The sequence below is a fragment of the Manacus vitellinus genome, unplaced genomic scaffold (genome assembly GCF_001715985.3).
Source record: "Manacus vitellinus isolate BGI_N305 unplaced genomic scaffold, ASM171598v3 scaffold_31_pilon, whole genome shotgun sequence".
Taxonomy (NCBI): Eukaryota; Metazoa; Chordata; class Aves; order Passeriformes; family Pipridae; genus Manacus; species Manacus vitellinus.
The window spans coordinates 5978255-6003553 of NW_021940379.1; the positions used below are offsets into that span (position 1 = coordinate 5978255).

Here is a 25299-nt window from a genome sequence, read left to right on the forward strand (position 1 = left end):
AGCAGCCAAAATGCTTTTGGCCTTGGAAGGCAGCACTCTTAGTGAGACAGCCTCCCAAAAGTTGGTAGGTATTGCGAGACAATGGGTCCAACTCCTTAAAACAGCAGCACCGTGTCTTTCCTTCTGGAGAGCAAGTGGCTTCCTGTCAGCACCCAGAGATTCCCCACCCCGTGGGAAGTGGTTTATATGGAGTGATGTTAAATTGTTATTACTTTGGTGTTTGTAACAGCTGAGTGTAATGTTGATACAACAAGGCTGGGTGTGCCAGCTGCAGACACAGCCAGGGAGTGAACCTCACCAACTCAACTGTGTTTCAGAAAGGCAGTAATTTTCCTCCCATACAGAACTGGGACAGACATAAATAACATTGTCTTAGGGCAACAGTCTGAAAGATTCATACAGGGCGAAACAAAATACTGTGTGTCGACACCTGGAAACATATTCCAGGGTTTTCTTTAATTATGTTTAAAAATGAAAGGTAAATTTCTACTGGAAGTATATACTTGATGTTTCAAACGGTTCTAGAAGGGGGTAGTCTGAGTGCTGCAAGTTTTGCCCTCAGAAGGAGATGGTGCTTTCCACCTACCTTTCTGTTTTGTTCTGAACTGTGACCCAATTTGAGATGAAAAAGCCCAGAACAGAAATCTCTGTGTAGACAGAGCATCACGTTTCTCCTCAATTAATAAAGCATCCAAGTGAAAAGGGTACAATATGCAGCTCCCAAATGATGCTGAGAAGCAACATCAGGCTTTCTCTGCAGTGAATTCATTTAGTTTCAACAGCATTTTGCATAAGAATAGTTAAAAATCCATCCAAAAGTAATTGAAAGGAAAATATACCTGCAAACTACCTGCAAAACAGGCAAAAATGATTGAGTTTTTGAAATTCAGTGATCTTGTATTATGAAAATATATCCAAACATCAGATGGAAAGTGCATGGAAAAATTGAAAGTTGAAAAAAATAGAATGAAACAAGGTGTCTTTCCTGGGAAAAAAAAAAAAGAAAACTCTATATTCCGGCAATTCCATACAGAATCAATGTTTCAGTTCCAAAAGACAAATCACTTCCCTTACATAAAATCACTTCCCTAATATAAAATCATGGGTCAGGCACCAAGCCACTGAGTCATGTCTGTCCAGTTCTGACACATTTTAAGGAACAGCTAAAACCCACATTAAGAGAAGTTATTCTTGCAGCATTTGTAAAGAGGAATTCGGTCTAAGCTTCCTGCCTGGGTTGAAGGGAGGAAGCAATCAGGACTGTCCCTGCTCCTGCTGAGCACCACACAAGCTTTCTGTCTCGTGTATTCTGGCTTTTCCAGCTGGGACTGGAAAGCTGGTTTTACCAGGATCCAGATGAAAAGATTTGTACTGGAGATGCCAGTTTGCTGATGCCTTTGTCACCTGTTTAATGAGGGTGTGAACCCCCTGCCTGGCATTGCCCTGCAGTCTGTGCCTGCATTAACACACCTCAGAAGGGCAAAAGATGAGCTTTGTGTGGGTAACAGAAGGAAAACATTGGAGGGCAACGAACAGATTTCAATCAGAATTGTGATTCCTGGCACAAGAGGTGAATGCAAAAATTATCCCTCTCGGGAATCCCAGGTTTAAGTCTACTTCACATGTAGGTCTGAACCAGGTGTCTTTGAAGCCAACAGGAGTGTTGCTGGGAATTTTAATAAGAGGTTGCTTCAGCAGCCCAAAAGCCCAGCAGAGAAACTAGATTGAAACAGCTCATTTGTACTTGTACAGGTATTTCAGAATCTCACTTAGCTGTCTCTTTATTCCTAATTAATTGCAGTCTGCCTCACTATTTAAATGAGTTTTTTCTAGATTTTTTTTTCATAGCAACCACGTGAAACCCAATTCTGTATTGCTTGACAGGCACTTTGAACTTTTAACTTCTACCACGTTCTAGAACGATCCTGTGTCACGTATTTTAAATATACTCCAGTAAAATTAAAATATACTCCTCTGCACGCTGACTATTTGCCTCGAAGGAACAGAAGGTAGGTAGGAGATCAGCCACCCTTTGCATCATCTCTTGGAGTCACTGGAAAGATTCCTATGGGAGTAGATTTGATTCTAAATAAATGGCCAGCCATGCTGGGACAGGAACTCCCAGCCTTCAGCACCTCTCTGATATTTAGCTTTTTCCTACTGATTTCTAATCAGCCTCAGACATTGCAACCTGGAGCAGCATCGCTGCCATCAGTGCAGCAACACTTCACTGGTGCACCAAAGGACCTGGGACAAAAGATGCCTCCCCTCGGGGAGTTTATTCTATTTAAGCACTTATGATATGCTTAAGTAGAGCTGTTTGTTTTAGCAGCAAGTTCACAGATGTGGTGAAATTTTTATTAGCTCCTAAAATGTTAACGATGCTCTGAATTTCTCGTGCACAAAAGGCTCTTCTAAAAAACCCTCACACTGGAAACATCATCATCAGGACTCCCAAATGGAAATGAACTGCAGGTCAAGCTTCACCTCCAGTAAGATAAATGCCAACAGAAACATTAGTGGACTAATACATGTATGTAAATACTCTAATAGTGCTTTTATAGGAATAAAGCCATAAGAGCCTTTCAAAGTGAAGCTTTATTTCACCCATAATTTATTTTGTTCCCCACCACATTGAAGAGGCCTAAACCTAAAACCCTGCTACTCCAACTGAAGTGAGCATGTTCTTGTGTAACAAATGATATCCAGGAGAGGGCTCAGATTTGTGCTTTACAGACAGCACAAAAATGTGATGTTTTTCTAAACAAAAATGTGCAAAGTAAATACAGAGAAAGTTGTACGGCAACACCCTGAATTATTGAACGGCCAGCTATGCAGAACAAACATAATTAAAGGGTCTCATTATCTTCTAAATAATCATTGTAAATAATGCTTTAGATAATTACTTCATTAGTTCTCAAAACACTGGCTTTTATTCTCCTCTGAGATTCTAACCACTATCTCTACTCTGAATAAATTGCCAAAAGGGAAAATCAAAAGCAGAGCAAGGATGTGAGCTGGAAATGTAATGTGTGTTTGTTATATGAACTGATTTAAACCCAGGATGTTTTGAAACATTTTTTGGGGTTTTTTTTGCAATGTTCAGATGGTTAAAAGCAGTTTGTTTAGATTTTTTAATGTATGTATTTCTTTCTTCAGATTGCTTTCCCATGCAGTTAAGATTCCTTTGCTAGCAGCTGGATTTATCCATTTAAAGATGGTTCACAGCAGTGTGGATAGAACCAAGATTAGTCTCTATCATGGATGTCTGGCCTTACCTAAACTGCCATTTTTCTTTACTACAAATACCATGAGGTAGATTCAATAACAAATAAACTATGTCTCTAAAAGCCACAGCCTGAACAAAAGGAAAGCCAGAGACCAAGATAAGAAGTGGGCAGAAAATCTGAGACCCACAATTACATGGCTCAATAGCTGAGAATGCCTGCATTTGGAAAAGTGAGTCTTTTTTTTTCAACAGCGTTCTGTCAGTACTTCCAGTAATTAAAGCAATGGCATAAAAAAGACAAATATTTCCCTGGTCAGGTCCCAGGTCAATCTGAAGCACTGCAGAAGGCTGAGCCTTACCAGTCATGGTATTTTAAAAGTCTGTTAAAGTCTATTAAAGAAATTAAGTGGCAAGAGGAAAACAGTAAATGTGCAGAGCGAGTCAGCAATCAGCCCATCCCTGAGACAGAAGGGGCACAGCAGACAGAGCAGCAACATTTGAAACTCTGGAAAGGGAATTAAGGTGATTCCTAAAATTTTGAAAAGGGGGATCAGCAGCAACCACAGACTGGAGAGAACTGAGACATGTTTTGTGAAAATGAATATTTTTGGAGTTTTTTGTGCTTGTGTTGTGCTTTTTCTTAAACTCACTCCACTACTAAGGTCACATCTTGCTTCAGCAGATGCCAAAGGTGCTACAATATTTGCTGTAAACGTGGAAGATTCAGATTTCCCTAAAATTTCAACTCATCTCTTTCCAAACTTCCAATTCTTCCCATGGATCAATAAGTCCTGCCAGCAGCCCCTTCCCACTCGTGGCTGCACAGGGATGTTCTGGTGATGTACCTGTGCCACTGCCTGTGATGGTTTAGGAGAAGAGGCCTTGCTGCAGCACCCAGCAGTTCCCAGAGTACCACTCTCCAAACTACTCCCCAAAGTTTCCCCTTTAGGAGAAAGCTCTCAGCACTCAGAGCAATGAGGCAAGAGACCTGCTTCTGTCTCAGCAGCTGTTGGGAATGAGATGTGCTCTCAAGCTTTAAGTTGATTTTCCAGAGGGGACTGGAGCTTAGTTACTCTCGCTAAACACGCTTCAGGTATCAGATCTTTTCCCTGGACTCGGGGCCAGATGGGTAGCTGTGCTTAAATCAGAAATCCCAGGGAATGACCTGGAAGAATAAAAGTGGAATTAACTGTGTTTTCTGAGAGCCTTTCCACCTCTAAACAAAATGCTTTTGTCTACCCCATTGCCAGCATTCAAAGGATTTGCTTTCCACTTTCTCAACATAAAACCTAGCGATAAATTAAAAACAAGCCAGGGTTTAGCCATGTTTTTAAAGGCCAGAACCTCTCCTGACCAGCTGTTCTGGAACAGGGACAGAACACAAATCAACCTGCCAAGTCAGTGGATATTCTGGCCAACACACAACACCTCCATTCTGGCCAAATTCCTGGAGGTGTGTGTGAAATACTACTGGAAAACCCTCATGAAAGCCTCTGCAGGGAGAAATGCTGATTAAGATGATGAAACCAAATTGTTCAGAAGATGAACTGTGATGGAAATAACATTACTGCAGACCTCAGAATGAATGGGACTAATAGCAAAGGGGTTGGTAACTTCTGACTGCGTCACTGATGGAGGATTACAGCTAATGAGGAAAACCTCCCTCCTGCATCCCTGTTCCCACAGGACAGGGCATCTCTCACTCCCAGGCTGCTTCAGCTGCTGGAGTGCAAAGCTGCAACAGCAGTTTCTCTTCTTCTGTGGGAGTTATTGTCACTTTTAATGAGGAACCAAATTTAGACCTCATTTACAACAGTGGGTGTAACTCCTGACTGCAAAGTTAGTCTACGTGCTATACATGCTCCAAAGTTTTAACAGTGAAAGAAAATGTGCAGAAAATTGAACTGTCAGTACCAGTTCTTTCAGTTGAACTTCCTTCCCTGAATCATTTCCCACATCTGCAAAGTGTAAGCAGTTTGCCACAATGGTGATGTGAATTCCTGTAAAGAACCTTGAAACCTGAGATTTTAGATCTGCCTTCACTGATTGACATCTACTACTGTACCACGCTCTAGATCAGAACTGTGCAACCCAACACTGCCAGATAGCTCTGAAAAAAATCCCAGCTGGGGCAGAGTAACTCACAGATCTTACAGTACTGTGCAGGCAGTTTTCATTCCTCTGGCTAAAATAATCTCAAAATAAAATTATTTCAAATAAAAGGAAGATGGGAAAACATCAATCTCATTTAAATTTCTGGACAACAATGACATGGATGAACTTTGGAGTTTCCCAGGAGTATTTCTTTGCACACAGCAAAGGCAAAGAGTGTCTTGGAAGCTGCAAAGGGCACCTGAGCACACACACTGTGCTCTGCCACAAGGATCCTCTGTGACCTCAGACAAGTCATTTCAGTGACTTGGACAAAACAGGGCTTAATATTCCCATTCCACAGCCAAACAGAGCAGCTCTGTCATAGCCCTGATGAGGGTTTGAGTCTACAGTGACCTACAAATGGGAGTAAGTAAGGCCTTGGACAGGCTTTCAAATAGTTGCCATTCTTTCACTTCTACTTCACAGTATCTGACTGGGCAAAGATGCATTTCAGGGGCTTTGAGCTGACTCATAAAGAGTAACTGCTGTCTGGGTACCTGTTGGGAAATATCACAGCCAGTCACCCCTGCCTCTTGTCTAATGATCAGATATTCTACATTTAGTCCAGAATATACCCTTCAAAATAACCATTTATATCCCTCAGTGAACACAAATGTGTCCCACCAACAGGGCAGGGAAAACAAAATTCTTCTCAAGGCTGGGTTCTTTCCTTAAGAAGTTTTAGACTAGCAAAATGTTATTTTGTTTGATGGACTTCCTGTAGAAAAACAATTCCATTCATCCACAGAGGATTAAGAGATACTGTTCTACTATCTGAACCACCATGACAGAAAAAGTGTGTTTTGTTGGTTTCTTTCAAAAATATTTATACCTAGAAGGTAATCAAAATCAAAGGTGTTTCATTCTGTGATGTAGTTACACAAACAGCACCTCTGTCCAGTTACACTCTCTAAACTGAGTTGCATTAAACTCAGTTTAATGTTGCCCAGCTCAGTTTACCTTGAATTGACAGTACCTGGCATGGGCTGACCCAACCAAGTGTCACGTTAAAAGCTGGATACAGGGAATATAATTTTGTATGCAAAATAATCCTTGTTTTCTTCCTCCTCACAAAGTCTGCTGCATATTGTCAGCTCTTTGCATCATAACTCAGCCATTTTCTAGGAACTGTTCCCTCTTGAACACCAAAATCCTTCTCTCCCCTATTTGCAGTCAAATGGCTTGAAATGCAAAGAGCAGCCACTGCTCCTTCCAACACAGAAACACAAGGATTTTATCATTACTTACCATCTCTAGTTACTGCCCTTTGTAAATCCCTTTATTCCAAAGTATTTTCGCTCTTCAGTACTTGTTCCAAGTGCTTGTGAAATGCTGTTTCCACTCCCAAATGCTCACTGTAGGTGCCCTGTGCTGGCAGCAGGACCTCCCACGTGTGGGACAGAGGTGGCTGTGGTGGCACCACGGCCCCGAGCAGCCAAGTCTGCTCCTGCCAGCCCCCCCTGAGCCACCCCACAGGTGCAGAGGCTGCAGCACAGGGACAGTGCCATGGCTATTTTCAGAGCTGGCATATGAGCCACATGAACACATCACATCAAATTTAACACTGGGTAACCCAAGGCTTTAAACCCCCATTCACATCCCATCCATCCCTCCCTAAAAAAAACCCCACAACCAAACCCCACATTCAAACTGTTCTCTCAAAACCACTTTTTTTCTAATTTATTTTTAAATAATTGTTATAGAGAAAAGTATCCTTCCTCGTAGGCAGCAGCTCCCTCATTCCCTTTGTCTTTTAAATTTATCTTCTAAATTTATTCATTAAAACTCAGGTAGTGCTTTGCTAAACAAATCCTCCTTTGCCTAAAACTTTTCTGTTTTACACTACAGAGGCAGAATCAAAAATCTGAAACAGTTTTAGCTGATTCTCTAACATTCTGCCTTTGTTTCTACTGACAGATAGTCATTAATAGGTCGTTTTTCTAAGTGCTTTGGTATTAACCCTGCTGCAAACCCTCACTGCTGTTGGACTGTTACAGAAGTTATAACAACTTATTTTTGTATGAAAAGAGCACTGACTGAAATGAAACCCTGGGCATTTCTTACCTCAACATTTCCCTGGAAACGCCTCCCCCATGGGCATAGTTTAAATTAATAAATCCCATTATTTTCTTCATCATTACCTCTGTGTGTACTCAGCTCATCTCTACACCTTTCTTGGTAAGAAGTTTCAGGAAACCCACTGCCTTTAACCATTGTTTGACAGGTGTCACTGCAAAAACATCCCAGCCTGATTCAAACACTCCCTGGGAACATTCACAAGGGTCACAGTAAAATCCTTAATATAAAAATAGACACGAGATACTCGCTTAGATGAATTTATTAGTGCATAGGTTAGAGATTTACTCCCCTCCAAGAAGATTTCACATTCTCCTGTGAAAAACAAAGTTGTGTTTTGTTTTAAAACAAACTCATTGAGGCAGCTGTACAACAAGTAGCCTATTCAAATTTCTGGTCTTGATGGGCAAATTACTGCATTATAAAGAAAAACAAAAAATACAATATAACAGGACTGATTTCTCCCCTCTATGTAATTTGTGTATCTGTATAAATAATATATACTGATAAAAACCTAGAAAACTACAGAATAAAAAATATATTTACCTAGAACAAGTACTAAGGCAACCAATCTTTCCTTACTTTGCTTGTAAACTTCCTCACAAACATCAGTGAGTGTTCTGGATTTAGAGGTAAAAGAAATTTGTTCATTAATGAAGCCAAATTTTTCAAGCGACTTCTTTATGGCTGACTTGCAAAAGGACCAATAATAGTATTTTTTGTTGGTTTTTAAACGTTTGACATCTGAATAACTCCAGCACATTCACAGTATATTTGGACAGCAAAGCAGGAATATTCATACATACAATATAAATTGTAAACTTTGCTGAATTTCATGAAGTCAAACTGAATTCTAGTTTACAGAGTAACTTTGATCTCAGACACTTCCAATAAAATGCAAGTTGAAGGATTCTAACCTTGCAGGACCAAGTCACTGCAGTTCAGATCAGAGCTGAGTATCTGAAAACATCAACGAGTGTGGTTTCAGACTGTGCTTAAAAAGGCACAGATCATCCTTTCCTATATTTACACTGTAAGAGAATTAGATCTACATATCTACATGGATATGCTTCAACAACGAGGAGTCACAAAGGCAAGTTACAAATATTTTACACACACACAAAAAAAAAAATACAAAAATAACCTGTAACATTAAATGCAGTTATTTGGGTACATTTGAAGTATTTCAAGTCACGCAAGCTAGGATTACAACAGGCATGTATACACTAAAACACTTCATATATGTTATATATACAGACATTTCATAACAAGTCAGTGTCTTAGTTTGTATTATGCTGCAGATTTTCTGAAGGAGTTCATCCTCCTGTGCCATGTTCATACATCAGCATTAGCAAAGGCTCGAAACAAGAAAACTTGATTTGGCTTTATAATGTAATTTTTGTCATATTCATATGAACAATAAGGCTGAACTGATCCATCAGCTTCCTTTGCTCAAGTGCAAATTCAGTGTGCTTCACTGCAGTCTTCCTTTGCCAGAAATGTTCCAACTAACTTTTTATTAAATAGGAAGGAAATATTTAAAGCAATTTATCTTGAAGAAAAAAATTAATAAACTGCCAAGTGTAAAAAAGCTTTTTTTTTTTTCTTCTCGGGTGTAATGCACTAAGCAGACAGTTAAATAAGTCTTTTCAGGTTAAAATATTTTAGCACTTGTTGGAGAAGAAAATATTTAAGCATAAAGTTTATATAGGTTAAGGTGACTAAATAATTAATAAAGACAAGGCTATATCTCATAAAAATGTTCACAAGAGTACTAACAAAGGCAGCACCAGCAAGGTACTAAATTCATGATTAGAATTATGTTAGCAATAGGAAAAAAGCAAAACAGTCAAAAACTCAATTGTCTCTCAACTCCCTATTTAAACTATAACACTGAGATATGAAAAAAAACCTAAATTACTCTAGTTCAAAACAATTAAGAGCAAGTGTCAGTCTTACAAACCTAGTTTCTGATGAAAATCCATACACATCCTAATACATTCTGATCTTTGTTTATGAGTAAACATTAAGAGTGATTTTGCTTTCATTTTGAGCCATTAGTGACAGGTCATCATCACGGAACAGTGTAAGGCATCATTTCTGGTCAAGGTTTGGTTTTACTAAAGATATATTTTGGAGTTGCTGAAGGTTCATAACTCTTGGAATGTGCTTGCTAGGACAGTGTTGTTGCAAGGATAATTCCAAGTATCAAAAGCAATACAGTTACACATATAATGATGAACATCAATTTCTGCAAGAAAAAGAGAGAGAGAGTCGAGATTGAAACACTTTGTTTAAATAAATGCAGAGCCACAGAAAATTAGTTGGATTTTCTTTCCAGAGATTAATCACTGCTAGGATTTCCTGCTGGTCTTTGTTTTCTAACACACATGTAACCATAGCCACAAGACAGAGTGTAAGGTGCCTGTATTTTGCTTCCCAGGGTAATTTTTATGACTCGTGCCCAACTTCTGTAAATACCATGACGTACAGAAACAGATGTAGGTCAAGTCTTAGTACAGAAACTGCTCACTGCCACCCTCCCTGGATAAACATTTGCAGCCTGCCCAGACCTTTACACCTGCACACTCACTGGAGTTCAGGACAATGTCAGTAAGAACATTCTGTGGGTAACAGCTCAAAGAGCTGCAAGGGGAAAAAAAAACCAAAAGAGGTGGTCCTGTGTGAATGCATCAAAATGTGACATTAGATCTGATATTTCTGACTAAAAGCAATGACACAGTAAAGTCTGTTCTCTGCCCATGAACCAGAGCTGAGAAGAATCCATAACACCAAACCTCAAAGTCTGATATTCAAAGAGTGTTAGTACAGAAACCTGAATTCCTGACAAGCTCTCTGAACTGACACCCCTTGGAGCACTTAGTATAGAGCAGGAAGATAATACATACAAAAAGCTGGATTGCAAAGAGTTAATTGCTACTTAGTTAATTCTACTTAGCCTGCCTAGGTGTTGACAAGAAATGGTAGATTAGTACAGCAAATACCTGAAGACTGAAAAAAGCCTCATTTTTGTCCTAGGATTCCAGCTGCAATCTCTGCAGACTTCCTTTTATGAACACATTGTTACTTCCCACTGTTTCATTTAGTCTGGTATTAATAAACAGCTTCAAAGTAAGTCATTTTAGGATGTTCTGGAAGGCATAAAAGCCAACTTCCTGGTTGCAGACACTTCTTTTTTTAAAAGCTCTGCTTAAAACTAAAGAAAACCCCATCTGATAAAGTTCCAAGTGTTAACTAGCATTCCATATCTTAGTGCAGATTGTTTGCTAACGTGAACTTTTTGTATAAAAAAAAAGAAACTCAAAGGAATGGGAGACAATAATTGGCTTTTTGGTCTCATCTGCTCCTGTTCCTGAGTCAGGCAGTGACTTTCTGTGCATTGAGCAGTTCACCACTAGATGTCAGTTGGCAATATCCACGTGCATGGAGCTGTTAGAGGACACAGAGGGAAGATCCAGCAATGCAGCTCCATCCCTCCACCCCCCCCCCAGCAATAACTGCACAGATATTAAGGGTTAATAGAACAATACAGAGAAAACAAGAGCAAAATTAGTTGATTAGTTACTTACTGCCACAGTGGCAGGAAGACATGCATGCTGAGGTTATCCAACCATCACCGAATACCAACAGACAAACCAATAATTAGAGCAATTATGGCAACCAACACCACTGACACAATGATAATTATCCACATTTTCTGTCAAAAAACAAGGTATTGTTAATATTAAGCACATTTAGACATGCATTTATTCTCAGTTCTTTTAAATTGTTTTTAGATTCACAACCACTTTTATTAAAGCCTGCAGTATTTCCAAGTTGAGATAAATTTATGTGTGTAGTCTTGCATACATAAGAATAAACATTTTTAAACAGTGTTTACATGTAAACTAGCGTGATAATGTCTATACAGTCAAAGATGGTACAGTCACCATTTACAAACACATTAAATGGGCTTTTTGACACTTCTTAAACAATCTTTTGTAAATACAACAGGTGTGTTCTCTCTGTGTAGGTATCTATCAATAAAGATGTACTATTCCCTCAAATCCAGCTCACCATAAAAAACCTCACAAAATTGCACAGCTTCTCAAAAGGGGAACTGATAATGTAAAAACAAACTCCTTAGTTTGATTTCAGAGTATATTATTTGGTGTCTGATGGGAAGGAAGACACCTGGACACAAGACAAGTGCCACGGAAAACACCTGAACGTTACTCTGAACTCAAACCCTCCACAACTTCAGTGTTGTGGTAAAATGTCACTCCCTTTCCAGAGGGAAGATCCTCCTAATTCATCTGTAAAATGAATAATTACAGAGAGGATTCTAAAAAAGCCTGCTTCACCACACCACTTATGGAGATTTCATACCTGTAAATCCAGGTAAGTTTGTTGATGATAAAAAAATCCAAAACCTTTTAAGCTTATTTAGAATCTGAATAATTTAAAGTATTAATTCTTCTTTTGGGGTTTTTACATATGACAACTTTTTGTGAAAAAACCTGTGAACACACCCTTAGCTGTGCATGAATTGCTTATCTGTTTTCATAGTACAAGAAGCTTCTGTCCCCTACTGGTAATATAATTTTTTAATATTAGCTATGACAAATTTGTTCACTTTGGAAATGTTTTGATTTCTTCCAGTTTGAGGCGGTGGGGTGTTTGTTTGCTTGTAAAGTCCTTTGTTAAGTCTTTTTCTGCAATACAGTAATTCATAACAACATTTTCTTATCTAATTTTAAAAAGCACAACTGCAAACAAGGAAAATGCACATATTAATTCTACCTTGAAGGAGTGAATACAGCAACAAAAGTTCAACTAAAATTGAAGGTCACTTCATTCTGTGCTAAGTTAAAATACTGACTAGAACAACTAAGAAAGACAACATACCCTTCGTGCTTTACTTTGATATTTAACTGCCTTTTTTGTCTCTTCTTTTGCATGTTCCACATAATCTGTTGCATTCATCACGTTCTTCTCTATGTTGTTGATCATTTCACCCTTAAAATGAAATTTCAAAGAAAAAAAATCTATTATTGGAATCCATGGATCCTTGTTTAATGAAAAGCAATTACTTTCAGCAAGGGAACGATGCACATTTTAGTGGGTGATGTCTTTTCTGCTTTGATATGTAAAGGGAAAAGGGAATGAGAAGCAAGGACTCACAGTTCTCACCAAACAAGGAACATTCATGGGCAGGGCAGGCACATTCCCTTTTGCAGGAATAAGTACTGAACACCTGAAAACATACCTTTGTGTGTGAGGTATGTTTTAACAGCCCAAACTAAATAGAGATGGGAAATCCCTGATGTGTCTGCAAGTGGGGAAGGATAATTGACTATTTTAACACAAGGTTCAACAGTTATCCAAGGAAACACACACATAGGAGTTCCTCAGAATGGAGGGATGTCAATACATTACAAATTCAAATTAACTATGGTGAATGAAATTTGGCAATGAAATGGAGGATTGGTGAAAAATGACAGTTAAGTCTGTTACCTGTGTTTCTGTCCCCCAGAAGAAATAATCAGCAGCAGTAAACAGCAAAGCATTAAAGAATGATGCACAAGGAACTTTTGGTCATTTCTAATTCAAAAGAAAACTGCTACCAATTTCTCTTGGCTGTATATGTAATATCAAAACAACACAGGACTTGTAGAGTAAAAACCAATTAAAAAAATAGTCCTTTTCAGGAAAGTTTATTTCCTAACATTATTCTGTTCAGTTTCCTGCATGAGTCAAACAATTTTAAGAGCAGAAACAAAAAATATTTTTGTTGGGTAACTGGTATGTAAAGACTACAAACAGAACAAATTTATATACATGTCAAGACAAAGTTTATGAACAAAAGAGATGACTTGAAGGACTTGTCAAGCCCTTCACATTCATGAGTCAGAGCAGTAACTGTACTCTGTATTAAGTTGCTAACACACATGTTATTCTACCACAGTAGTTCTTTACCATGTCTGAGAATCCTCAATTCCCAAGGTGTTAGCCAACATTCCAGGACAGAGTTGTTCTTATTTAAACATGCACAAAAATGTTCAAGTATATTGCAATTAAGCATGGTGAAGAAAATGTTATATATGCCAACTGTGGTCAGTTATTGAAAGCATATCCTACAAGCACAGAGATGGTAAGCTTCTTTAAAACAAAACAAAAACCCTCCTGTGATTAACTTTTCTATATTCTAATCACAGCCAAAAACACTCTAAGTCTGCACTATCTGAACATAAGCAACTGCTCCTGCACGTTGCAAAGAGGAAGACTGAGGAAAAAAGCCACCACTTACATAAAGGTGTTTGAATTGGTTCATTTACCTGAGTCTCAACAAACATTGCCATGTCCATAAACATTTCATGAAGTTCCTTTATGCTGGATTCCAGTTTCATAATATCCTTGTGACGGGACTCGATCTCATTCAGAGCTTGCCTGGTTATTTGAGAGTCTGATATAATCTTTGGGAGGATGGACAAAGATAAGGACACAAGTAAGGACCTGCTGACACACTCCTAAAGAGCAGGAGCAGTAGAATAGAAGAGAGACATAGCTGGAGCAGAAATACATACATCAGAAGTGAAAATGGAAGGATTACCACTCTCTAACATTTCTTCCAGTTCCTCATCAGTGGTGGTCTTTCCAGCTAGGATAAAAACAACAGGACTTCACATAACATCACTGGTTCAGTGTGGAACACAACATTTTACCATTCTGGAAGGATGACAATTCAAAGACAATTCTTGTTTCGAGCATTTTGCAGGATAAAACGTTGTAGTGGTCAGCCATTACCAAGGGCCATTTTGCATAGAATAAAACCCACAAAGTATCAAGTGATAGTCAGAAAACAAACACAGATTCAAAGCCACCATGAAGAATTCCTGATCATGGAGTGGTTTTGCTTGCTTGCTTGGTTAGTTAGTTTTGGGTTTTTTTGTCAAATTGAAGGGTTTGATCAGAAATATTTACAAGGTACATATGAACCTTCTGAAGTGGAGTGTTCTTCAGAAGGAAGAACTTGAGATACTTGAGAGTATTTATAAAACATTCAATATTTACCTATTCAGTCATGTCCCACTCACACCCCACCACTGTGTGGGCAATAAAATCTTTACGTAAATTTGATTTTCCCAACACAGGATTCCATCCATATTCCACACAGAGAAGATGATAACCCACAGTGCCCCTTCACTTCTGCTTTTCATAGTACAAGTAACCATTCATGTAATTTATTACTGCATGTTTAAGCAAACTGAATCCTGTTGATCACACTGGTACCACAAATGAAAGTGTTATGAGTTACACAACACATTCAAGTGATTTGTATTGTACAGTTTTAAAAATTCCATATCAAAGCCCTGTTCTTCCAATGTAAAATAAGCTGAATATCTGTACCAACTTATATAATTCTGTCCTATCAGGAGAGAGCTACAGTTTGAGTATTACTTTCTGATGTTAATACCCAAGAATGCTGCAAAATCTGCTTTAAAATTTTTAGTGCTTAAGAAAAGCTGAAGGCTCTAATTGGGTCATAACAACTTGAACTTAAAAGAACTGAGGTATTAGTGTCCCTCCCCTCACACATATAGCAAAAAACAACTTAACTTGCCTAATAAACTTTACTGAAATGCTGAATTGGACCATTAGCATTAGAGACTAATGACCAATTTGAGAAGCATGTGAAAAGCAAAGTCTTCTTATAATTTGCCAGTTGCTGTTTCCATTCCCTATTTCAGCAATGTACATATTTGCTCCTACAGGAGACATTAAAAAGGGTCAACTTTAGGTACAAGATGAAACAGAGATTTTCAGACACCTTCCAAGGCAGATGTAGAGGTCAGATGCTCTGAACTCTGTAGTTCAGAGTAGAGTCAGGAGCCTTCTAAACACTCATCCTAATAATCAACATTCATACATGAGTCAGGCAACAGATGATCAGAGCACATATAACAGCAGCACTGATTTTATGCCAGCTGAATTTAAAAAGTGTCCCTGTAGAAGCATGTTAATTTTGGAATGGCTTTTAATAACACTTGCTGTTTCAGAATGCAGCTTTTCTTAACGCTTCATTTAAAGTCGCAACACTGGAAATAAATGAAGCAAAGGAAAAAGATAATTTTTTGAATAGTTTTTACGATTTAGTGAGTTTTCTCTATTTTCTTTACAGCTGTTCTGAAGAGTAATATCAACGAGTTTATGCCACACACTAAAATCGTTTCTTCTCTCTCACATGCTCCCAGATGATGTCCAAGCTGATGATGCTTTGCACCATCTTTTAATAACAAGAAACAAGAGAGGTACTAAGAATACAATTTTTATTTTTTTAAACAAGCATATTCAGGTCACTTACTGATCTCTAATTGCCTCTGTATCCGACATTTGCTGCGTTCTCGAAACAGAGTCTGGGTCTCGTTGTATTCCGTCATCACCTCCACAAACTTGTGAGCCAACACAGAGTGCTGGGCGTGAGGAGTTCAAAAGGTGGAAGAGAAACATTTATTTATTTTTTTTGATACAGCAAATAGCACTGCACAATAACTCAGAGTGGTGTTCACATTCCCCCAAAACAGAACAGGAAGTTCTGAAATTATTTCAGAAAAGTTATTCTCCAATTTACTCAAACCCTTCTATTTTCTTTAGTTTAAGAGCTCATACCTGTGTTTTCCTTATCCTGAGGTCCACTGATGTCCGATTGGCATTTTCACCCTGCTCAAAACTTTGTTCAATAGCTGAGAACAAGACAAGAATACTCTGAGTCCATGTTCAGTTATTTAACAGTGCAGTTCAATTACTTTGTAAATATTATTATTATTTTTTACACATACAAGTTCTCTACATGCCTAATATTTCAGGGGTGGCAGTGATACATATAAAATCTTAAAATAATTTTGATCATTGGTACAGATCTTTAAACACAGTAATTACTTCAACAGCCTCAACAGAGTAACACCACTATTATGCTGGAAAAATTTTAAAAGGTGTAGCAAAATGGGCTTTAAACAATAAACACCTATCCTGACTCATTGCAAGTGACAGCAGTTTTATTTGTGCTCACAACTCACCCTTTAGCCTGGCCCGGATTTTGTTAGCAATCTTCTTTATTTCCTCATTTAATTCTTCAAGTTCTTCCTTTGTTCCTTTAAAAAAGCAGTAATTTTTTTAAACTGTTTATGATTGATAACAGTAAGTCAGCAACCATTTTCAACTCTACCTTGCAACCTCATAGTTGTACTCAGAACAACCATGCAGAGCTGAAGTTTATTATAGTCTTAAGTACTTTAAATACCATTTTTGTAACAGCATACTATCAGGTTCCTGCTTCTTGTGACAGGCTTACACTTGGGAAATGTTATTACTAACTCATCAACTAAACCAGGTGATAAAATATTCCACAGTTTCTCTTAACACTTTCTGGGTAATATCTGTTTGTTAGTCAAAAATTAAATTTTACTGAGTTCTAAATACAAGTGAAAGTACAGATTCATCTCACCCTTTTTCTAAAAATTGTGTTGTTCATCATGTATTCATTGCTTTTACACTTAAGGTAACTGTACTATGTCTGACCTATGTGTTTTGAAGAATTCTGTACAGAGCATTCATGAAGAACTTAACTAGATCTCTGTCACTGGGCTTACTGAAGACACCAGAATCACAGGAACACACATTACTTACAAGAGCTGTCATGTTCCTATGCAATTCATATGCATTACTGATATATATAATTTTTAGCACAAACACAAGCTGACAAATGAGCTGAGACCACGGACTTTTAACATTTAGATGAACCCTTATTAAGCCTGAGATTCATTAACTATATACAACTGTTAAGACAAAAAGCAGCCCCCAAAATCACTTGTAAGAATACAAACACCCATCCAGAAACAGAGAAAATAGGGGGACAATAAAGAACTAACATCCAAAGCTCAGTTTTCATCGACGAGATGAAACAAGATGATAAATGTCAAGCCAGTCTTGCAACACTGAGGAAAAACATCTCAGCATCTTTTCTTCCCTTTTCTCTGAGCCCTGCCCAGATGCCCTGAGTTCACAAGGGTTGAGAACACAGAAGGTTCCATGTTTCTGGGCAAGTTCCCTAAACTTTTTCTGATCAGAAAGCACAAGTTCAATTCCAGCTTTGAGGTTAAAGCCTCTAAAACTAGGGTTCCTTAGAGGAACTCTTAACTGTGGCTGTGGTGGGAGACAGGACATTGTCCCTGCTGAAGAATAAAGAGAGTAAAAGAATAAAGCTCTGCAGTATAAGCTTCAGTGGCCAACTTCCACACTTCCACAAATACAAGAAGTGTAAGTAGCTTCTAAGTTTCTGAAGACAAAATCAAATTCAAGACACCGTATCAAACTGAGTTTTGAACTAGAAAAAGTGTGGATGAGGCAACAAATATTCTGAAAACGCATTTTTTCAAATGACACTTCAAAAAGGTAAAAATAAGCAAATGAAAGTATTAATTCAATATTAAAGATGGACATAGTTACTTAAATAGGGTTACCTTTCGCATTCTGAACACCTGAAGTTTTATTCCTACAAACAGCTAAACCAAACAAACAGTATTTCAGAATATCTAGCCACACATACACGAAATCTTAAAAATTTTTACTCACTTCCTTCAGGATTTGGTGCTGACAGGATAATGCTGTGCTGTTTCTTCACTTCTTCCACATTTTGTGCTATTTTTGCTATATTATTTCTAATTTCCTCAACCTGGAGGAAGAGAAATTTAGCAATGAAGACATCAGAATAAATCAGGGCAACATTTTTTTTAAACAAAAAATAATTGGTCATAAAAATCATAAATTATTTCATTGCAACATTTGTAAGTACATGACAGAAATCCCAGTAATGTTGATATTTAAAAAGTTTGTAATCTTACTTTTAAATAAAAAATGTAATTCTTAATAGCAAATATATTCTGTGTGGCCATAAACTTAAGTGCTAATATTCTTAATAAAAATATTTTAAAATTCTATTAGCAAACTCCTTTGTCAATAGGAGTTAAAAACACTTCTCTGCAATAAAGACAGAAAATACCCTGAAATAAGTAACAGAGAGTGTTACCAACATTTAATTTGGCAAACCATTACAAACCATACTGGAGAGTATGTGTAGAAGGGAATTGTTAAACCTAATTACAGAAATGGGAAGGCATAGAGAGAAAACATTAAATCTTCAATGCACTGTGAAAATTGTAACTTTACCTGCTGGAAAAAGTCATCCATGAAATGGTCTTTTTCAATAATAACTGTCTCCCCATCTTCATTTCCTTTATACTGTAAGAGACAACAAAATAAACCTATGAAATAAAACTCCAGATACTGTTCTGAAACAACTGCAACTTGTACCACATTGCTACACAAATGCACACACATTTTTGTCAGTAGCCTGCAAGGTCAAAAAAGTCTTCCACTGCTGCAGATTGTCATCTAAAAACAAATAAGAGAGGCCACAGAGAGTCACCTGACTACTACAGAGTTGTCAAAGAAATACAGAGAGAGGTGCTGAGAGCTGCCTTGTGATGTAATAACTACATATCTAACGACAGCCAGAGCAAAAAGCCATCACCAACTTACTACTTTTGCCCTGAGGTGTTTTCAAGGCTGCCATTCCACACCAATTTAGACATAATTACACTACACTAAACTATAAATGCATTGCATAATTGATAAAGCCTCGGAACAGCAGCTGACAGGCTCTCCCACACCTCCAGGGCACAAAGCCCAACAGCTCCCACAGTCACACCTCCCAAAGCCCTGAGCCAGCCCAGGGGAATCCAGGAATCTTAAGAGTAATGGAGAGTCAATTTTTGTCACAGGAAAACAGAGAATTAACAGGCATCAGGGAAAGGCAAAGAGCTCCAGCTTCTCTCTTCTCCAGTTCCCTTTGTAGAGCACAGACTGTCTGAACTGTGTTGAACCAAAATATTACTCAAACATACAGTCAAGGGGTTATCAGTTAGAAAAAAAACCCAAACTACAGGATAGGTATTATTGAGGGATTTTCATGTCCAAGACACCTTTCTAAGAACAAGGCCCTCTGCTTTGATCTTGTAACACCCACTCCCTGCTTCTAACCTCTGATCCTACTACCCAAAAAGCCCTTTGGTTCTGGTTTTGTTAAATTAGGTGAAATATATACTATTTGTGTGACAATTCTGCCATCTAATCCAACGTCAAACACTGCTATTATCTAATAAAGGAAGTTTTACTCAATTAAGATTTATGCATCAAAATATAAGAGTGCTCCAAATCTTCAAGGGAAGTTACTATACTTTGTGACAGTTCCTTTCCTGCAAATCCAGTGGATGCATAAAGCCCTCTGGCAATATGTTTGTCAGAAATCATCTGGGTTTTATACTAAGAGAAAACCACAATGCCCCAAGTGAAACACAGGAATGGAGCTGTCATTGCTCTCCTGAACCACCCTCCAACCACTCCTAGTGCTGTGTGTCACTAAAGACTTTGGGGAAATGATCACTAGAACTCAAATTATCTGTCCTTAGAGATTGTAATCAATGAACAGTCTTGCACAAATATGGAAGGAAGTCTGTGCCCAAATGAAGTCACTCAACTTTTTACCATGCTAGAGACTGCACTGCTACTAAGCTACCAGTTTAAAGTTAATATTTAAGAATGAGCTATGCTTTAAAGACATTTAATTTCATTACCTATGCAAAAGAACACTTTCTGTTTATATTTACTGAGTGAAAAATAACAAATTAAAAATTGTGAAAATAGCATCAGCTAAGAGACCTGGCATATCAGCTTTTAGTTTGATCAGATCTTATCAAAACATTTAACACCTGAGTGAATCCTAATCAAATGAAAGCTACAAAACTCTCCCTCAGAAGTCCTGTTTGGAGATGCTCCATCGGGATCACCCAACCCACTGTCAGTGCCACCTGTATTTCGCTTTCATATTTGGTTGCAGCGACACCACTGACAGATCAATTTGCTTCCTACAATTTGTTGAAGGATTTATGGGCAACCTACTTCAAACATCAGCACTTGAGACACCTGATGAGTTTGTCAGCCTCTGTTCTCTGTGTTCTTAAATCATCTTTTACCTAAAATACAGCTTATTTGCTCACTCTTCAACTGAAGTGATGTGCTCTTTTGACAAGCACACAACCAAGGACTCATGTTTATCACTGAGTTTAGCAGAAACATATTACTTCCCCCAGACTTCACCTCCCCAGTACAAACAGTATCACAAAAAACTGATAAAAAGTTTCACTCAATGCCAAGAGCAATCTAATAAAGTCTGTTTGCAGCTCATACCTTGACCTTGGGACTGAAGGGCTGGAACATACAACTCCATAAACTTTACAGAACTATAGATCGAGTTCCTCGGGAGTTGTTTGTGCTGGTTTTGCCTGGGACAGAGTTAACTTTCTTCACAGGAACTGGTATGGGCTGTGTTTTGGATTTGTGCTGGAACAGGGTTGATGACAGAGGGATGTTTCAGTTACTGCTGAGCTGAGCCTGGTCAAGGCCTTTTCTGCTCCTCACCCCACCTGTGAAGCCCGGGAGGCACAAGAAGCTGGGGGGGGACACAGGCAGGACAGCTGTCCCCAAGTGACCCAAGGGATATTCCAGACCACATGGCATCATGCTCAGTGTATAAAGCCAGGGGAAGAAGAAGGAAGGGGGGCACACCTTTGGCATTTTGTCTCCCTAAGTCCCCGTGAGGTGTGACAGAGCCCTGCTCTCCTGGGCATGGCTGAACACCTGCCTGCCCACTGGAAGTGGGGAATGAATTCCTTGTTTTCCTTTGCTTGTGTGCAGCTTTTTACCTTTCAAACTGCGTTTATCTCAACCCAGGAATTTTCCCCCGTTGCAATTCTGACCCCCATCCCAGTGGGATAAGTGAGGGAGAGGCCAAGGGAACAGCCATGTGCTGCTCCAGGTGCCAGCTGGGGTTAAACCACAACATCGGTTCACGTGACAGAACCCACATATTCCAACAGTATCACTTCTCAGCTCCAAGCAAATGCTGTCCTGAAAACTTTGTCCCTTCTAATACCTCACAGAATTGCAGAAATAAGCCTAGCTGGAGATATCTTAATAATTACTGACCTTTGAAACCAAAAACAGCTTTCGACTGAAAAACGTGACTACAACTTGCCCTTGAAATTCAAGGTTAGTCCTTTCTCAGTGCAGATCACGTGTATTCCTCTGGCAGGCTGCAAGGATAATAACTGCCCATTATCCCAGTGAAGCAGGCCCAAGGAGTACCTTACAGAGTTTAAGAGCTTCTCCTCACAGCATCAGCGTGTGCAGAAATCGTTTTGTATCAGAGCAGCCAAGGAGGGCTCACAGAGGGCCCAGGAGAGCTGTCAGGCAGCTCTGGCAGGTCAATCATTAACGTGCATTTAGCAGCATTATTGTACAACCAGGGAAACATCATATGGTAACCATCTACAATAAATCACTTCCCACTGTTAGGACGTGGAAGGCACACAGCTCATCTTCAGAAAATTCCATGTTTGAACAAAGTCTCACGTAAGAGGCTGACTCGGCGAAAAAGGACACGGTCGTGTTTTCCTCCTGCTGGAAAAGTTCATTGTGCATCTGTTTCCATACCACCCAATTCTAACAATTTTAACTCCTGTGACTTTGTTTTTCACTCATTCCTAAACAGTTTTGGGGGCACTAAGTGAATGTCCAAGAAATACTTTAGGAAAAAAATCAGTGCAGTTCTGTTCAAGTTATAGGTCCTAGTTTAAAAAAAAGCTACAGTCAAATATAAACATTTTTCCAAGATTAAATGTAAAATATCTTCATTAACACTCAAGAGCAAAGGAATATAAACCCCAAACTTCTTAAATGATTCACCAATCAAGCACAAAGAATGGATTTCAGTGGAGAGCTCTGCATCCACTTCAGCATCCAACAAGGAGGTAAGTTTTGAGCCATATGGACAGTGCACCCCGAACCTGAGATCTAAAACATCACACATGAGCAGAGGTTTACATCTTCTCCCTGTCTTAAAGGATTTAACAACAAAACCAAAAAAAGTATGAATGAGTTTTACAAACAGACCTTTAAAAGGACATCTGTTTTTAATACCTGACACAAGCTAAATGTGCTCATCTGGGTGTGTGAACACAGATTCTATGGCTCTTTTAAAGCTATTTCAAGATGGACTTGTTATCTGTGAACATCAAACCACTGAGGGAGAATATTTTGCAATCACAGTTATGTACTAGTCTTTTTTTTCCTTCCCTAAATATCTACTATAAACTACTGCTGAAAACAGTGTATTGGATCAGAGAGAACCTTTTAATCTTACACTTATTTGTGCTCAAAATAACTCAAACCAGTCTGGGATTTGATCAATTCTCTAAGTAATTGTATTAAATGACAATTGAAGCAGCTGCAAGACGTTCATTTTGGCCCGCTCAGAATAATTTATAAATGACATTAAAATAATCTCCTAAAGTTGAACAAATACAATTATGTTTGCTATCCTCTGAAAAAGCACGTACTTTGCAAAACTCCTTCTAGCTAAGAAATCAAGAGGAAGCAACATTATCTGAAGGCTACATAATCTGCATGTCCTCAACAATTTCTTTCTCCAGCAACTACTTGAGCACTGTTTACCTACCTAAATACAGCGTATTAAAAATATCAACATGTTAACTTCATGTTAATGAGCCACAAACACTGACAGGTAACATTTCTCCCTCTTCTTTATAAGGGGAAATCTGGGAAAAACTTACAACTTTGAATGACAAAATAGTTCGCTGGCTGTCCAAAAAAAAACCAAAAAAACAGGAGCACACAAACAAACACATGTTAAATTAACACATGTTAAATTAACATTTCTGCTAAAGAGGATGCTGTGCTCAGTTGAAACAGGTCAGTGTAGACTGACTACAGCACTGGGATCTCTTAAACAACCTGTTGGGGGAAATGGAGTGGATGGAACTTACAGGTAAGGCATGACCAAAGCAACATCTAATGAAATCCTTATATTAAAGGAAAGAGGCAAGGCACAGTTATTCCTGAAGATTTTGCAGGCCTAGGCCTGTTTGAAAACCACAATGTCTATGCTCTACTCTTCACTATTTCATTTAGCCAAATAAAATGCAATGAAACTGCACTGATCAAACTCGAGCAGTTCAGAAAATAGGCAAATACATGTTAATACATTATTTCTGACCACAGTGTTTAAAGTAGCTTGCTGCAGCAGTTAAAGCAGTAGTTTGCTGCTGTAGTTTTCAGATGTCAAACACTAAAGCTGGCCTACAACCTGTACGTACAGCTGCTTTAAACACTTCTAACAATATCAATGGGGGGGGAGTGTCAGGGCATGGAGTTGATTTTTTTAAATTAAAAACTCACACAACAGACCACTACTGCTTCCCCTCAGCCAGAATTAAGTGTACAGGTTTAGGATTATAAATTAAAAACTAAATTTGGATCACCATTTGTTCCTTCCTCTATCTGGAAGACAGTGCATCATTACTGAAATCTGGCACACATTCCTACAGCCTGGACTGTTTAGAAACAGGAGAAGGGAATGAGGACACCTGAAAGAAATGACACTTTTGGGGTTTTTTTGGCATGACTCCAAAACATCATTCCTGGTAGAGATACCGTAATTTAATCCTGCTAAAACTTTTCAGCTGCTAATTCATCCTTTCGGGAGAGGAAAACAAAGAGACTGCTAATCCCATCACTACAGATGGAGCTCCCAAGATGTATTTTGTGATCCGGAAGATATGACGTTACTCTTTAAAGTGAACGAGCCTTACATGCAGCTCAACACACGCCAACTTCTGCATGTATGTGGAGTCCTGGAACTATCACAGGAACTCCTGTGTGCTCTCCATTTCCATTTCTTTTCAGGAAAAGGAAAAAAAAAAGAAGCCAAATATCCTTTTATTTTACCCAGGCCATATCCTGTCGCAGACAGACTGACGGTACCTCCCCGTCACACTCAACTCTCCCTTCTTTTTTTAGGATACTGTTTCCAAAGCACAAATAAGGGAAAGGAAAAGCGCGTATAAACACGGCCAGCTACCATTTTGTAAACACGCGGAAAATAAACGCTGCCGAGAGCTCCGCTGACGCACCAGGGCCGAGCAGCTCCCGGGGGGACAAACCCACCCCGCGGCCCGAGAGCAGGGTGACCGCGGGGTCTGTCCGTCGGGGGGCTGTAAAACACCGGAGAAGGGATGGCGAAGGCAGCCGGGCCGCTCCAGCCACAGGACCGCCGGATCCCGCAAAAGCCCTCCCTGCCCGTTACCTCGGGCGGCCACTGCGGCGCCCCCCCCCGCGAAACCCTCCCCCGCTGCTTGCCTTCTCGCACGCTGCAGGCGCGTCCAGCCGGTCCATCCGCCGCGGCTCTCGGGTCCTGGCCGCCGCCGCCGTGCCCGGGGCCCCGTTCCCCGCCCCCCGCGCGCCCGCCGCCACCGCCCTCGGCCGCGCCGCCCGCGCCCAGCTTGGGGAAGAGGCGGCACCGCGCCCCCAGTGCGGCGGGGCGCGGCAACAACATTCTCCGGGCACCGCCTGGCGCGGGCGGGCGCGGCGGGGAGCGGGCACGCGGACACCGGGCACGGGCGGAGGTGCGGGTTGAGCCCTGCCCCTTCGTGTCCAGTTCTGGGGCCTCAGTTCAGGGAGGATGTTGAGGGCTGGAGCGTGCCAGAGAAGGGCGACGAGGCTGTGAGGGGACTGGAGCGCAGGTGCTGTTGAGGAGAGGCTGGCCTGAGGGAGCTGGGGGGGCTCAGCCTGGAGAGGAGGAGGCTCGGGGGAGACCTCCTCGCTCTCTACAACTCCCTGACAGGAGGGGGGAGCCAGGTGGGGGT

The 25299-nt window shown here is 39.7% G+C and overlaps 1 protein-coding gene across 1 annotated transcript; it reads right to left on the minus strand.

Moving 5' to 3' along the window:
- Positions 1–7705: 7705 nt before the first annotated feature.
- On the minus strand, positions 7706–24989 carry STX2 (syntaxin 2). Its single transcript, XM_029961219.1, has 11 exons — positions 24602–24989; positions 18686–18780; positions 18092–18191; positions 16537–16611; positions 16130–16203; positions 15825–15933; positions 14047–14120; positions 13798–13935; positions 12368–12478; positions 11050–11177; positions 7706–9710 (listed from the first exon to the last, which is right to left on the minus strand). Exons 1-10 carry the CDS (start codon positions 24987–24989, stop codon positions 11094–11096), a joined length of 1248 nt encoding a protein of 415 aa, XP_029817079.1. The 3' UTR covers positions 7706–9710; positions 11050–11093.
- Between the last annotated feature and the right edge of the window lie 310 nt (positions 24990–25299).